The 16,576-nt window shown below is 48.6% G+C and overlaps 1 protein-coding gene across 1 annotated transcript in view; it reads left to right on the top strand.

Moving 5' to 3' along the window:
- The window catches only part of LOC144143471 (neprilysin-21-like), a 165,566-nt gene extending 149,411 nt beyond the window's left edge, over positions 1-16,155 (top strand). The window contains exons 13-16 of the mRNA XM_077675217.1: positions 5,906-5,971; positions 6,036-6,146; positions 12,753-12,829; positions 15,373-16,155. Of these exons, the coding sequence (XP_077531343.1) occupies positions 5,906-5,971; positions 6,036-6,146; positions 12,753-12,829; positions 15,373-15,475 (357 nt within the window). The 3' untranslated portion in view covers positions 15,476-16,155. The remainder of the gene's footprint in view (positions 1-5,905; positions 5,972-6,035; positions 6,147-12,752; positions 12,830-15,372) is intronic.
- The last annotated feature ends 421 nt before the right edge of the window (positions 16,156-16,576 follow it).

Below are 16,576 nucleotides of genomic sequence, written 5' to 3'. Positions count from 1 at the left end.
GGCTGCTCGTCATTGACGGGCATCTGCGCTCTGAAGTGTGCGACCATTTTCACAGTGAACCTCAGTGTGCTCACGCCGGCGTTCTAAAGACCTACGAACGCCTGAGACTGCGATATTACTGGCGTGGTATGTACGGCTTCGTTCGTCGTTATGTTCGCTCTTGTAGGGACTGTCAATGGCGCAAGCCACCTCCCCTTCGTGCGTCTAGCCCGATGCAGCCTTTGCCGTGCCCGATTCGACCTTTTGACCGGGTAGGAATCGATCTCTACGGACGCCTCCCCTGTACTGCGGCTGGGTCATCGTAGCCGTCGACCACCTGACGCGGTACGCCGAAACCGCTGCGCTGCGTGCTGGTACTGCCGACGCCGTTGCAACATTTCTGCTCAACCGCATCATCCCACGTCACGGCGCTCCTGGGGAACTTCTCAGCGACAGGGGGCGTGTCTTTCTTTCTGACGTCATTGAAGCGCTCCTAAAGGCCTGCCGCATCGTCCACCACACGACTACTGCATATCACCCGCAGACGAACGGCTTAACCGAACGCTTTAACCGCACCTTGGGGGACATGCTGGCAATGTATGTATCATCCGACCATTCCAACTGGGATATGATTCTTCCATTCGTAACCTACGCCTACAACACTGCCAAGCAAGCCACCACGGGTGTCTCTCCCTTCTTCCTTGTGTATGCACGCGAGCCGTCGTGCCTGCTTGACACGATCCTCCCCTACAGTCCCGACGTGTCTGAAGCCTTGTCAATCTCGGACGTCACCCGACGTGCGGAGGAGTGTCGCCAACTGGCTCGCTCGTTCACGTCAGACGAGCAAGGACTCCAATAGTTCCGCCATGATGCGTCGACGCCTACCCCAGAATTTTGTCCGAATGATCTCGTTTGGTTCTGGATTCCGGCTACGACTTCTGGGCTGTCGAGGAAGCTCATTTCAAAGTATCACGAACCGTATCGTGTACTCGAACGGACGTCGCCTGTCAATTATGTCGAGCCTCTGAATCCTTCCTCTGACAATCGCTGCCGTGGCCGAGAGACCGTTCACGTAGCACGCCTGTAGCGGTACTTCGAACCCGCCATGGTCTCGTGCCCCTAAGTCGCCAGGATGGCTCCTATTCGTCCCGGGGAAATTGTAATGGAGACGAATCGTACAGGCGCTAGTGAACGAAACACGATAGTGCGCCGGACTCCGCAGCCGCGAAAGCAGCATCGACAGTGACAACAAAAGGAAAACCACCGACGACGAAGACGACAGGCGCGCGTCTGTGAACCCGCTCCATCTTGGATAACGGTCATTAAAGGCCTTTCGTCAGCTACCTTGCATTGAGCAATACATCCCCTTAGTATATATATATATATATTGTTACGTGGCGGCAGGACACAGATGAGACGAACAATGCGATGGAGTGAAGCGATCTATTCACATTATGTACAGTGCGGCCATGACAGAGCTCGCGCAAGGTTCGCGCGAGGCACTTCGTCGTCGTCGTCGTCGTCATCGTCGTTAGTTCAAGGAGCTGTCAGGCATTGTCCACCTTAGTCCCGTAACATCACCCCCCGGTTCGAGGACGACCGACCCGGTCGTGGCCGAGGCAACGCGAGGATAGCGATGAGGATGAGCGATGCGATGACAAGGTACAGTGAAGATGTGCCTGCCGCCACCGATGACGATGATGCGCGTGATGATGCCTGGCCCCGCAAAAGCGATGTCTTGAAGACAGAAGCGGACCGTCGGAGGAACTCGAACCACGTCGGACGAGAGGGCTGGGGACGCGGCTTCTGTTATTATGGTCTCGGCATGTAGCGGCTCGTCTTCATCGGCTGGTCACGGGCTGCAGTCACGGGCGGGGGACGTGGTCGAATGCTCGTCGCAGTGGGCTGGGGCTGCCCGACACGGCCGACGTTTCCTCGACGATTCCGCCCGGGCCGAGACGATCCGATGTGGAGGCCAGGATGGGGATGACACCGCACACTCCACCAAAATGTTACGTGGCGGCAGGACACAGATGAGACGAATGATGCGATGGAGTGAAGCGATCTATTCACATTATGTACAGTGCGGCCATGACAGAGCTCGCGCAAGGTTCGCGCGAGGCACTTCGTAGTCGTCGTCGTCATCGTCGTTAGTTCAAGGAGCTGTCAGGCATTGTCCCCACCTTAGTCCCGTAACAATATATATATATATATATATATATATATATATATATATATATATATATATATATATATATTCTAGCACGAGCAGCTCTTCGAACGACATCAGCTTTTCCGGGTATGCGCCACATCAAGAAAGAGTGCCATGCGATCGTGGCCAATCTATGCACGACGGTATGCGCCCACGCTGGTAGCAGTGGAAGAAGAAGTACGGCAGAAGGTGCTTGGCGCGTGTGTTCGGCCATTGTCTGTACGCTTGTACCTGCGCTCGCCTTGCTTCTGCTCCTGCCAATAAACAACGTTGGGTCTACTACCGGAGGGTCAACTATATCCCTTACAATTTATATATAAATATATATATATATATATATATATATATATATATATATATATATATATATATATATATATATATATATATATATATATATATATATATTGTAACGAAGAGTATGAGCGGACGCCTCAGAGCAAGTAGAACTAACGCAGCGCTATCCGCCTGCTCTCGGACTCTCGCGGAACCCTGCTCTCGGCTCTTCCGTGTGCACGCCTCGACCGTGAATAAACCCCTCTCTAAGCGACTACCCAGGCGTCGGCTATCTCCTTTACAAGTGGTAGAGGTTCGGGGTATCGATCCAGTCCTGGAACTCCGGAGCCGCAAGCTCCCCGCAGCCATGAACACCGGAGGCAGCCAGAGCGCTACGCCCTCGCCGCCGACTGTGATGTGATAACAATAAAACTGCGCAAAAGGACGGGACGGAAGAAGAGGACAACAAACGAGGCGCAACAAACTGCGCCTCGTTTGTTGTCCTCTTCTTCCGTCCCGTCCTTTTGCGCAGTTTTATTGTTATTATGGAACACCAACTAGCCCAACACCGTGCTTTACTCGACTGTGATGTGCTCCGGTGGCATACGTGAGCGAGATCCACCGGGCTTCAACGGCGCCGATGAAAATGACGCGGAAGATTGGCTGGCATCATTCGAGCGAGTGAGTACGCATAATCAATGGAACGAAGCTATGAAACTAAGCAAAGTGAGCTTCTCTCTGTACGCCGTCGCTGAACTTTGGTACGGGAACAACGCGCATCGCTTCAAGACGTGGGCTGATTTCAAGGCTGATTTTTTGTTTACTTTTGGCCGCCCAGCAGTCCGAAAGCTTCACGCAGAACAGCGCTTGCGCGAACGTGTACAGCGTGCGGGTGAAACTTTCACAAGTTATATTGAAGATGTTGTCGACCTCTGCAAACGGATAAACAGCAATATGACTGAACACGACAAAGTCAAGCACATACTGAAAGGCATTGACGACGACGCTTTTCAGATGTTGCTGGCTAAAAACCCGCAAACGGTTAGCGACATCATCAGTAATTGCCTGTCTTACGAGGAGCTGCGCAAAGAGCGCTGAGGGTGGCGCTGGCTACCACCCTCTAGCGTCAGATACAGTTGCAGTAAATATAAATACCCCAGAAAGCGAAGGAGAACACAGTCGCCCAGATAGGCGAATTGGTAAGGCATCCGAGATCTAATCGAAAGGCGTGGGTTCGGTCCCCACTCTGGGCGCGTGTTTTTCTTTCTTTCTTTCTCACGTAATTAATAATAAAATAAAAATAACGTACCGCACTAACGGTAATAAATCGTCTAACTGTTGCCCTATGCCTTCTTTGGTGTTGTAGACTGCCAGCATTTCTTTCTGTATTTGCTAACGAGCCCCCCAAACCATATTATATACATATAGATATATATATATATATATATATATATATATATATATATATATATATATATATATATATATATATATATATATATATATATATATATATATATAGTTTGACACCGGGAACAACGACGGTACTTACGTATTTATTTTGAAAATAAATAAAAGCGATTTTCCGCCTATGGGAAAATGGCGGCCGATTTGGACGTGCGAGCCAGCGCAAGTTGATCTTGGAATGACGGCGCTACCTCTGGCATTCAGAGCGAAACGCAGGTTTGGCATTCACGGTAGGAAGTAGCAGAACGATGCAACAGACGATCAGGAAATGCACCTAGGCAGGAGCCAAAAGAGCTAGCACACAATCAGAAAACCCGCGTTCACATTTTCTGATCACAATTATACTATTTATACACAGTTATACACAGTTATTCACAGCTATGCTATTGCCTACTGTAACGTCACCCCCCTAAATGTTAGGTTTATAAACATTGCAGCCAGCATATCGTAAGTCGTTCGTATTATTGCACTGCGAGAATTACCAGGATCTCTTGGAGAGATTTTTCTTGATGGTAGCTGTTTGGTATTCTGTGAGCCTAAATACGAAAGAAACGCTGACTACTGGCTTTGTGTCGCAGGAACATTTCCCCGTAAATCTGCTCTAGATAGTAATCTCGTGCACATCTGAAGTAAACTGCGTGTTCGTAGTCCGCTAATATCCCTAACTGTGCAGCGCGTATTGCCTCTCTGAATAATATTTCACTGCCCTCTTGAAAATAACCGTTGATGTTGCTGAAGAATAAAGAACCAGAATTTGGACTTTTATTCTGGTCGGCGTCAGTAGGACAGTACAAATTACATGAACATGGCAGCTACACCAAACACATCCGTTTGATTGAAGATGACAGGTTTTCACTTGACATCTAAATTAATTTTAATCGTTTAAGTCGCTTGATTTCATTTTCGTAAATGAATTTGTTTATCACAAAAAAACTAAACGGACTCATTTTTTCACAAAATAAAGGAGTTATCACAACGCTACATATCAAAAATGCAAAATCATGCATCCATCCAAACTTCTTTTGGGTGCAATGAACACGAATTTTTATTTAGCTCGATGTTTTCCAAGCTCAGTCAACTTGCGTGTTTGACCACATAGCCGCGGAATCACCCAATTGGAGTTGCAATAAGACGAAAATAGCAAAATAAAAACGCCCTGGAAATAAGGCACTACCGCTTTCAGTATTTTTTGTGTTGAATGCAAGAATCGAAGTAATGTGTAGTTCGTTAGCCCGGTATTTTGGAGGTAGCTGTGCGTGTTCTTCCTCCTACGCCGCCTAGAAATAAATACATTATCTACTGTACGATTATCGCTTGGCACCAGAGAAGCACGCAGAACAGGCGACACTAAGTGCACTTCCTTTCTGATCTTATTTCGTTGCATGATTTTACAAATGGTTAGGCGTTGTGACAGGGCCAGCACCATGACATCAGACACATTCTAAACAGTTCCTATGGCTGGTGTACTTTAAACAGGCCGGTTTGAATATTTACAACCGCGAGATTGAATGTTTAACGCCAAAGTCTTTTATTCCTGTATACACGAAGATTTCGCTAAAGTCATTCCCGTCACGGAAATGACGCCTGTACAACGAAGCAAGCGGCCTGTAAAGGATTCCCCCCTGCACACAGGGCCTTCTTGTGGAGAAGCAACTTTTAGTACTAATGAGTGCGCTATACTACGGGTTGTTCCGGTTTTATATATTACCACGAAAGTGTTATATGCCGCGATATCCCAAGATTTCACTGATGTCATATCCGTCACGGAAATTACTCCAGTACACCTCTGTCGAAGCGACCCGGCAGGAGAACGTCGCTCGCGAAGCACACCCGCAAGACAGCCGCCGACCCGCTGCCCTCAACTGCAGATTCCGCTGCACATTTCAATTTCATGTTTTACTGATTCCTATGACAGAGGAATCAACCAGAGGTTTTTTTTTACACTGAAATCACCATTACGTTGCCTTGCAGATGAATCCTTACGCTTCGATAACCGAGAACATTCTCGACAATGCGGCTCTTCCCATCGCCTACCGGGTAAGCTTGTTCGCACTGCCGGTCTGGCCGGGCGAATGCGGATGCCCCATGTTTCTCCCAGCAGGTGTATCGCAAGATCATGCGCAAGAGTCGCTCCTTGGGGGCCTCCGACTGGGTTCTCAAGCAGTTCCCCGAGGTGTCGTCGGACCGCATGTTCTTCATCGCGTTCGCTACGGTAAGTAGGAACATTTCAGCCGAGCTGCCATACGAATTGCACGATGCGTACGCAAGTTTCAAGAGTGCGATTGCACTGCTTGTTGACTGCGACCACTCTGGACCCTCCTGGTTGATGCATCAGAATTGCACCAAGTCATTTGGCATCTATTTAAGCCACTCGCCCCGAAAAATGATCACCACGTTTTCGCGCTAATATTCATGTGTACAGCATCAGTTTCGGTGCATAATATTTTCGCGTGGGAAACACGAAACACATAACGATGCATTCCTACACTTCTATGGTGCGCATATCTACGGTAAAATATCACCAGACATCTGTACGGTGCGCTAAGCAGCGCAAAATCCGGTTCTCTGTGGGTAATAGCGACCTCAAATTGAATTGGAGCTTCCACAACGTCCACACCAAGTTGGAGTGGAAGGGGCCAAGGGGGTCTTTACTAGAGCAACCATCAATAACGCCCAACGTTCACCATAAATGCGCTACTCCTCCCGAGCTGCATTCTCCATAGTAGCGCTCTCCGAGGATAGCACACCTCAGGACTGCCTCACTGTCCTCACGATTTCAGGCGGCCGTATCCCTCGCCCCAGCCCAAGACACCATTCTGTCAGATTCGCAATCCGCAATCAGAAAGTTCCAAGCTGGCAGGATATCCGAAATTGCCCTCCAAATTCTACCCCGAAAACCACCTCCCACCTCCCCACCTCGTGGTCCTGTTGTGGGTCCCCGCCCATACGGGAATAGGTGTCAACGAGGCGGCCAACCGAGAAGCTCGAGCTATGGCCCCGAGCAGGCCCTTCGCTGGATTGGAGACCAACCACGGCCATTCCAGCTCCTGGGACATTCTTATCTCGTACCGCGAGATCACACAGCACTACCGCCTCCTCCGCCGACATTATCCCCCCCCCCCCGCCCCAGGAGAGGGGGGGGGGGGATAATGTCGGATAATCCTGGGGGATAATCCCAGCCTCACACAGGAGGACGCCAGAACCTGGCGCCTCCTCCAAACGCACTTCTTCCCCTGCAGAGCCTCTCTCTGCCGCTCACACCCTTCCCTCTTCCCCTCCTCTCTCTGCCCCTTTTGCGGCGCAAAGGGGCCCTAAACTACGCTCTCTATGTGACTGCCCGCGCTCCCCTTTTCCCCCTTTCCCCACACCCACCCACTGGGAGCATGCCCTGCGGAGCTCGACCCTGGAGACCCAGACCACCCTCGTCTCCAGGGCCCAACAGGTCGCGGAGGCACTCTGGTCCCCTGCCACCTCCTTCCCCTGATGCAGCCTTAAATAAAGTGATTCTTTCGCTCTCTATCGAAGTTTAGCAGTAAAGAGTCCCAAAACGGACTGCACAAAAGGCAAATTGACACAATGTATTTCACAAAACGATGATGATAAGTGAAGCACATCAAGCGCCTCAACAAAAAAAAAATTCTTCCCGTGGTAGGAATCAAACCTGGGTCCCTGGCGTCTATCCGATTGCGCCATTCCGATGCAGTCAAAGGATTTGCAGCGAAGCTTTCTTGGTATCACTGATGCACCGACGAGATCCACGGATTGAACGACAAAACGGCGCAAGGTCCCGCCTATAAATGATCAAAGTCAAATCAATTCAATTCAATTCTTTCATTTCCTTGGGGAGACGGGGCTGGAGCTGAAAGCTGTGGATACAGATTGACAGAGGCACACAGTGGCAGCCGTGTCGGCAGTGCGACACCCGCTATGATTAAATCCACATAACCAAGAGCAAAGAAAAAAAGCATTATACTTATCGTGAATGAAATCGCATAAAACTGTTTTTATGATAATACATAGTGTTGCTCACGAAATATCAAATACATACACATACAAAGGCATATAAACGCTCTTGGGTTTAACAAAAAGGCCACGGGAGTTCTCCGCATTATGCTTAGCTACTGGACTTGAGAAGGAGACCCCCCAACGACAGCGAACAAATCCCTCACGATAAAGCTGAGCGTTTCAACCCTCGTTGTGGTTAGACGTAGGGGCGTTTGCATTTCAGGATTACGCACAGTCCAAAGCGGTTATTTAGATTACATCTTTTAGTAATCAAAGATGCCACAGTATTGGTGAGAAGCCCGATCACTGTGGTCTTCCTATTTACATCTGAAAGCTGGGCCGCTGCGCAAAAAAAAGCGTTCTCAAAAACGGCTCCCGCTTTAAACTTGTGTAATTTCGGAGAACTTTTCAGCTGTCTTGCCATGAATTAGAAACACAACTATGAGAATGAAGGAGGAGGAGGAATAAACTTTTATTGAGGCCCAATCCGACTCCATGTGCGGAGGCAGACCAGTGGGGAGACTCCTTAGTCCAGGGGTCCATGGCTCTGGCTGGCAGTCCGGGCCCGTCTCACCAGGTTAAGCTGGGAGCCGGGTTCAGAGCTGGACAGCTGCGCCGCCCACTGTGAAGGGGAGGGGTGGGGATTGGAAGGGAGGTCGGGTGTGTGGGAGCATTCCCATACGATGTGATACAGTGTGCCCCTTTGGGGGCAAAACTTGCACTGTGGTGAGTGAGAGGTGGGGAAAATCAAATGCCAAAGTGTATTGTGAGGGAAGGTCCGGGTTTGAAGTTGACGGAGAGTGATTTCATCGGCTTTTGTTAGAGACGGGTGAGGTGGAGGGAAGGTGCGACGAGAGAGCTTGTAGTGTGTGAGTATGTCATTGTAGGTGAGTAGGGGGTGGGCATCCAGGGTGGTAGGAGGGGGGTCGGGGGCAATGGCCCGGTGTACCACTTCTAGGGCCGAATCGTGCGCCGCTTCATTGCCGGCCAACCCACAATGGCCAGGGGTCCATAAAATGTGGCACTCCTCGGGGAGGTAAGTGGTGCGTTCGATGATGCGTAGGGCAGTGCGAGGGAGTAGACCTTTTTGAAGGTGTCGGCAGGCTTCCTGCGAGTCCGTGATTACTGTCACGTAGTCGCGACGAGTGGAGGTAAGGGACAGCGCAATGACTATCTCTTCCACTTCAGTTTGTGTTGAGGCTCGCGTGGAGGCAGTGGCGACGGTACGTTTTTGACTATCTACAGTCGCGACGGCGTAAGTCGATCGGTTGTGGTATGGGGATGCATCGACGTAAAGCGTGTCCGGCAGATGCTGGTAGTGGGTGCGGATGTAGTTGGTTCGCGCGGTGCGACGACCATCGTGGATGCCTGGGTGCATGTTCCATGGTAGCGGGGCGACTTTAATGCGAGCGCGTAGTAGGGGGGGAAGACGTGCCAGGTGGTGAGGCTGAGTCGGGGTCGGATAGCCCGGGCGAGCTAAGGTACTACAGCCAGTGGGTGTAAGCTTAAGGCGTTGGAATTGCGAAGTTCGTTGAGCTTTGCACAGCTCTGTCCAAGTAATTGTATTCCCAAGCATAAAAACAACTCAGTAGAGGTGTTAGTGGGGAGGCCGAGTGCAGTTTTGTATGCTTGCCTAATTAAAATGTCAAGTTTCTTGTGCTCTTCTGGTTTGAGGGACAGGTAAGGAGCTCCGTATGTAAGGCGACAGATGCGGAAAGCTTGACCCAGACGGGCAGTTTCAGCTTCTTTGAGACCAGTACGTTGGCGGGTGATGCGCTTAACTAGTTGTGCCAATTCAGTAACTGTGCGTTGAAGTGCGAGGATGGTGTGCGAGTCGGAGCCATCTCGTGGGATTGTGAGTCCGAGTACCCTGAGATGGGTTACCACAGGAACCGGGCGAGTCTCTATAGTAAGAGCCGGGTCGGGCGTCGGCGCCGTGTGTCGTCCCCGAGTTCTCTGCTGAAGGGTTAGTAGTGCGGATTTTTCCGGGGAGCAGGTCAGACCACATTTAGAGAGATATATGGTAGTGATATCGATTGCTCGTTGAAGCGATTCTTGTTGTTCGCCCATGGAACCTGAGTTGGTCCATATCGTAAGGTCGTCGGCATATAGGGCATGGTGGAGGGACGGGATGGTGTCCAGTAGCGGAGGCGAGAATGAAGCAAGTAATTTTTACATGCAAAGGCTGCATCGTTCGCTTATCTTCAATTTCACCTTTCGGACAGACTTGGGTAAAGGGGCGTTTAAACCTACTCCTAATCGACCAGGGTTAGGGAAAATGCCCAAGATGGAGTAAGTTTCTGCGAAGGGACGTCTGATGGAGTAAGTTTCTGCGAAGGGACGTCTGACATCCAGTCAACTGAATGCAGGCAAACAGCTACAAAGGAAAGCTTTCTCAGAAACTTCGCAGCTGAAAGAAAATTCGTCCTGGTCCACTATTCGAACCCGGGACCACCCCTTAACCGGAGCAATCGCTCTACCAACTGAGCCAACCAGGAGGCTTGTCGCTTGCAGCGCGAGCGCAAATTAATGAACAACTCGAAGTGAAGGACAGCTCTTAATCGACCAATTTAGGGCAAATACCCAAGGCTGCATTCAGGTGGATGTAAAACTTTCCTTCGCACAAACCTACTCTTACAAATGTGACTCGTCGCCTTTTCAAAATTATCTTGCGACGTAGCTACTACCAATTTATGGTGCCCCAGCGGCGTTCCATATTCTTTGGGCAACCAAGCTCGTTACGGCAAAAGCGTACTCAGGGAGGTTCCAAATCTTTTTGGATTTCGTGCCCCATTCAAAATATGTTTTCAGAATGTTTGAATCATCGTTAGGATCAAACACTCGAATCCCAAATGTAGCTGAGCGTATGGCACCTCTTTGGTTTTGCCGTCGTTAGAGCGGAGTGACAGAGTCAGAGTCGTTAAAGTCGCAGAGGGGATATGGGGCGCCACTACTACTTTCCAGGGCAGAAGCTAGTGCTAGGTAAGGTGGGAAGTAAATGTATCAGGCGGCACAATCAAGTGGACAGAACACATCACTCCGCAAAAATACTATTGAAGCGTAGGGCACTCGGTTAATAGTCGTTTTTAAAACCGCACAAAAGAACGCGACGCTCCCCGTGCGGTCTGTTTGTTGCGCACCTGGTTTGGTACATTACAGCAACTGCCGTCGCCTGCGTTCGTGTTACTCAAACATTTTCCTGAAAGGACATTTCCAGCGTTCACCGGCTGTGAATTGATTGATTGATTGTAGGGTTTAACGCGCCGACGCTACAGAGGCGATGAGGTTCGCCCGTAGTGGAGGGCTCCGGATTAATTTCGACCACCTGGGGATCTTCGACGTCAGCCGCAATCTCGAACACACGGGCGTTTCTGACCGGCTGTGAACTGATATGAGGGCCTTACTGCAATACGGAATTTAGCCGGACCAGCTGCTACATATCTGAGCAATAAACGGCGCGAAAACTACAGGACGAAAGTAGAGCGCACAGACACAGCGCTGTTCTTTCATAACAAATTTATTATCGCTTATTAGGCAATACACACCAGGCTCAGAGGAAATGTGAGTTCAGTCGCTACAGAGAAACTGCAATAACTAAATAACTCTTAGAGATAACTGATAACGCTACAGAGATACCGCTACAGAGATGAGTGCAATAACTCTTAGCGTTGTTCAATCCATACAACAGATTCGTATGGTAGGGCGCCTCATCGGATATCTGATTTGTTTGCGTGCGTGCGTGTGTAATTTGCAGCACATCTCACCCCACCCGCCCTGGTGGCTCAGTGGCTAAGGCGTTGCGCTGCTGAGCACGAGGTCGCGGGTTCGATTCCCAGCCGCGGCGACCGCTTTTCTGATGGAGGCGAAAAGCAAGAACGCCCGTGTGCGCGAGATTTCGGCGCACATTAAAAATCCCCAAGTGGTCAAAATTAATCTGGAATCCTACCCTACGGGGAGCCTCATCGCCTGCGTTGCGTCGGTGCGTTAAACCCTACGATCAACATCTCAGCCCACCCGAGAGGGAATCAGTTTGGATTTTTACAAATAATGTTTGTTCATGGCGTCATTCACCGTGTGGCGTCATCTGACTAAGTTCCTGTGCACGGATTAACGACGTGAGTGCATACGCATATCTTGTTATCCCCGAGCGTAATGTCCCTTGGAGATTTGAACACTTCCGCGTCTTGGAGCCTTTGATGTAAAGACAGCATTGAAACGAGAAGACAGGCACAAAAAGCGACGGCGTGTCGCGCTGAATACCGCGATAATTGTTAAAAAGCGACATACGAACTGATCAAGTGAGCTGAGACGGGCTAGCGGGTGCATGATGCACTCGCTAAATGCGACATGAAAAGAAGGAAAGGCAGACATTGCGCAGTATATGTCTTTCGTTCCGTTCTGGTTGTTTTTTAGGGCTGTTTTTATTAATAATGACACACTCAGTTCAAAGATAAGAACGCACTTCACAATAGCTGCGCCGTTCACGACGAGCATTTATCGTCCGGACGGGGGGCTACATTAGTTCTACTGCCGTGTACGAATATATATATTTAGATGCAGCTTCCTCAGAGCATTTGGATTCTTTTAACGTGGATTCAGCATAACTGAACGTTTAGCATAGAGAAGTGCGGTAGATCTCTTGTGAATGTATGATGAAATTTTGTCTTAAATGAAATAACCTTCACGAACCGATGACAGCTGTCCTTCCTGAATCTGTCATCTGTCACCCTGTCACCCTAAAAATGTTTCCTTGTTTTCCTCTACTCTTGCTAAGGCACTTTTTTCTAGCTCCAGAATCGCCCTTCATTTGCAGATGTTCTGCGACCTGAAGCGAACCAGGGCTCTCAAAATACAGCTCACCCACGGGCCGTTCAGTCCTTCCAATTACAGGTGAGGGGCGCATGTAATATGACCGAAATAGGTTAATTGGCATGAGCATACCAGCCAAGTATGGGACAAAGAAAAATTTAGCTGAACCAGGGAGAGGACGAACACGGGCTCCGAACATTAACCCTGTGCTCAAAACAGTAAGGCACGTAATAAGAAAAAAGACGACACTCGCGGAAAGATTGATTGCAAAATTATTTCAGCCGTGAAAGGTTTTCAACTGTTCCAAGCACCTTCTAAGGCGAACTGACTGTTCACCTTTGCCTTTGCCGGGCCTTGCTCAAGCTCCGTAATTGAGCTCCGAGCTCGAGCTCCGTATTGATATGCAAAGACGAAAATATTGCTGGTACATTCGCAAGAACAAACAAACCAGTAGATAAACAACCTAGCAGCGGAAAGAATCTGGTCATTGCGTTCTGAAAAAAGAAAACTGCGGATTTCATCGCTTAGCGGGTATTTGATTGCGTTAATCAATGCGTTAATTAATCCAAAAAGGTACCATATTGGGCTAGTTGGTGGTGAGATACCAAGGAGGGAACAGCGCACATTTTGCCGAAGCACGGACAGAAACCCACATCACAAGCACTGACTGTCAACTGATGGCTTTATAACAAGTTGCGGATAATAAATAGCACATGTAATGGACAGAACAACGAGAACAACAAGGAAGAAAATTGCCTAGTCTGTCAAACCATTCTGCCATCACTGGACCTATCGCCACGCCCGCTTTTCCCTGGCCTCGAAGAATGCGAATTCCTTTGGCGTGGTAGCTATCATAGGCACGCTGCCACAGTTATCACCAGATCTTGCAATCCTTGCAGCTTCAACCAGTTCCCGCGTGGTTTGGTTTTTGCTCTTAAAGTTTACCTTTGTTTTGTTTTTTTCAAACTCGGGAATACGACCAGCACACAGCATGTAGTGCTGCCCCACGTGGCCTCGTGATAGCCGACGGACATTACAGTCATGCTCTTTTAAGCGTTTACTTAGGCATCGGCCGGTCTGGCCTGTCTATTACTTACCACAGGCCATAGGGTCCTGGTACACAACACTGTGTTCACATTCAGCGAACTTTTACTTTTGCTTTGTTGTGCACTCGACTTTTTTTCTGCGAACAAAATTGCTTCTTTTGCTTAGCTGAGATAACTTGTTTGGTGCCAAAAATATAACGTTGACGTCAACACGCTGACCAATCAAGGTCGTGGGTTCGATTCCCGGCCGCGACGGCCGCTTTTCTGATGGAGGCGAAAAGCAAAAACGCCCGTGTGTACGAGATTTCGGCGCACGTTAAAGATCCCCAGGTGGTCAAAATTAATCAGGAGCCCTCCACTACGGCGCGCCTCATCGCCTGCGTTGCGTCGGCGCGTTAAACTCTAATATCAATCAACACGCTGACCAATCTTAAGATTGTGGGAGAGAAGTACGGGATATAACGCTGACGTCAACACGTTGACAATATTAAGATTGTGGGAGAGAAGTACGGGATAGAAGTACGGGATTTGAGTTGTGTCTGCAAGTCGTCGTGGCGGTTCGTGCTGCGTCTTTTTACTTTGCTAATCAGGCGTTCAGCCACTGAAACAAGCAGGAGACGGTAGTACCCAGAGTTGCTCAGCCATTCAATTTTCGAATGAAAACTTTCCTGGGTCATGTGTCCACATGATTTCGTGGGAGCATTAGTGAGGCATGAGTGCGCATGAGTTAATGCGTTGTTGGCCTAGCCAACAACGAGCGCGGGTGCCTCTTACTTTGCCGGCGATGAAAAGGCATAACTAAGAAACGCGGGAAACCATCCTCCATAACACAGTAGAGATTCTACATTCTAAAATGTACTTTCGAGGAATGTTTCGGCTATGGCATGCGAATAATTGACATACCGCGGCACTTTTTTGTTAATAGGCCGGTATTTAGGCAATGGCAGGGCCAAACTTTTTGCATTAGTTCTGCCTGAACTGCAGTTGACAAGTTCCCATTAATCTTGAATCTGGTCGAGACACCTCTGTAATCCCGCTGAGAATCTTTTACACTTCTCACAACAGGGAAAGCTGTCATTGGTGCTTGGTGCTTATCTCTGCTTCAGAGTTTGAAAAGACAGCAGTGTCCTTAGTTTGATGTGTTTCGAAGTAAAACAATGCAAGACTTGAACAGTGCAGCCTCAAAAAAGTTGGGCAGTATTCCATTCAGTAAGTCTGCCGACACCCATGGGCCTCGCTTTCGATGGCGGCATCAGATACCACTTTACGTGCTCGTTTTCACTGTCGTCATCATGCTGGGTACTGGTATTTAATAGGTCATTCAGGAAAAAAACAAAACGTAGCGGCTCATGTACGCTCGAGAGCAAATACCGGTGTCGCGTAGGCAAGAAATAAATCTTGTTCGGATGAATGTGATAAGGACAACAAACACAGCCACTGCACATAAGAGACAATGTCACCGCAAATGACACACATCAGGCGCATTTATTGGTCTGTCTGTGCAACGTGCTTCTTAAAGAATGCTACATGAAGAAAATTGTCGCAAGGTGTGATCCATAATTATACTTTTTTTCGCAGAGTAAACGTTCCTCTTATCAACTTCCCCAAGTTCGCGCAAACCTTCGGATGCGGCCCTGGCGACACCATGGTGCGAGAAGAGACGTGCAGCATCTGGGAGTAGCGTCGGCCGCTCTGCCTCTATTTCAGCGCAGCACACGGCACCAATAACTCACCCTATCGACTACATTCGCTTTCTCCATGCGCAAGACGCGTTGCCCACAAAAAGGACTTGTTGTTAAAGCGGGCATCCTAAACAAGGTCCTATAGCGAGTTTGTTCAAATGTACGAGATACAGATTATCATATTGCATATACTTAAAGTCCTTATTATATACCGTGCGTTGTGCGTGTTTGGTAAAGCCTGCAGCGAGTTTCACAAAGAGGCAGTCAAGCATGCGTGGAAGCCTGAATCATGGGCACTATATTGAAGCGGGCCTAACGGTCGTGCGCTTATATTAGAGCAGGGCACGAGGAGTGAACTTACTACACCAGTGTTCCAGACTCGATGTAAAACAGATCGTCACTGGTGCACAGTGCGTTGCAGTGGAAGCCGACATGAGGGCTTCTGGTGCGGCCAAAAGGGCGAGTAGGGTGCCTCGACAATTATTCAAACCAAGCATCACTTGGAAACCATGTCCCACACAGGCGAATAAACATTACGAAAGATGTCCATAAAAATTATTTGTGTCCTTCACGCACAAGCCGAGGAAAAGTTCGAACACCGACCACCTTGTTTTGTTTTTGAACTCGCAATAAACGCTACAAGTTTATTTTATAGGTATGATATTGTAGTATACTATTGAAGCTTGGCAATTTGTTGCCCAGTACCGCCAGTGCCAAGACCGTGTAACGCCCTGCATTTGCACAAATCTCAATAATTGGGGAAGTAGCACATTTATTCCTTCTATTAACATAAATCGGAATAATTGCTCTCACATAAATTTCAAGTTCCGAGTAAATAAGAAATAAGAAAGCAAGAATTTTTCAAAAATGTATGGATGAAATGAAAAATACGCATCTTCTACCTGTCCTCCAAAAAAATGAAGACCAAACAAAAGAAAAACCCGGAAAATAACGTTGCAAGATCCAATAAAAAAGAGATAATGAGCCAACCGTGTAACACCTTGCATTGCCAAAAGAATGCATAATTGGGGGAAGTAACGATTTTATTCGTTATAATAGTAAAAATGGAAATAATTGGTCACATGAAACTTTCAAAAACC

The sequence above is a fragment of the Haemaphysalis longicornis genome, unplaced genomic scaffold, assembly GCF_048455015.1.
Source record: "Haemaphysalis longicornis isolate Haplotype H1 unplaced genomic scaffold, Haemaphysalis longicornis Haplotype H1 scaffold_6, whole genome shotgun sequence".
NCBI lineage: Eukaryota > Metazoa > Arthropoda > Arachnida > Ixodida > Ixodidae > Haemaphysalis > Haemaphysalis longicornis.
Note: the sequence above shows the minus strand (reverse complement) of the source record. Positions and strands in the feature narration are given on the sequence as shown.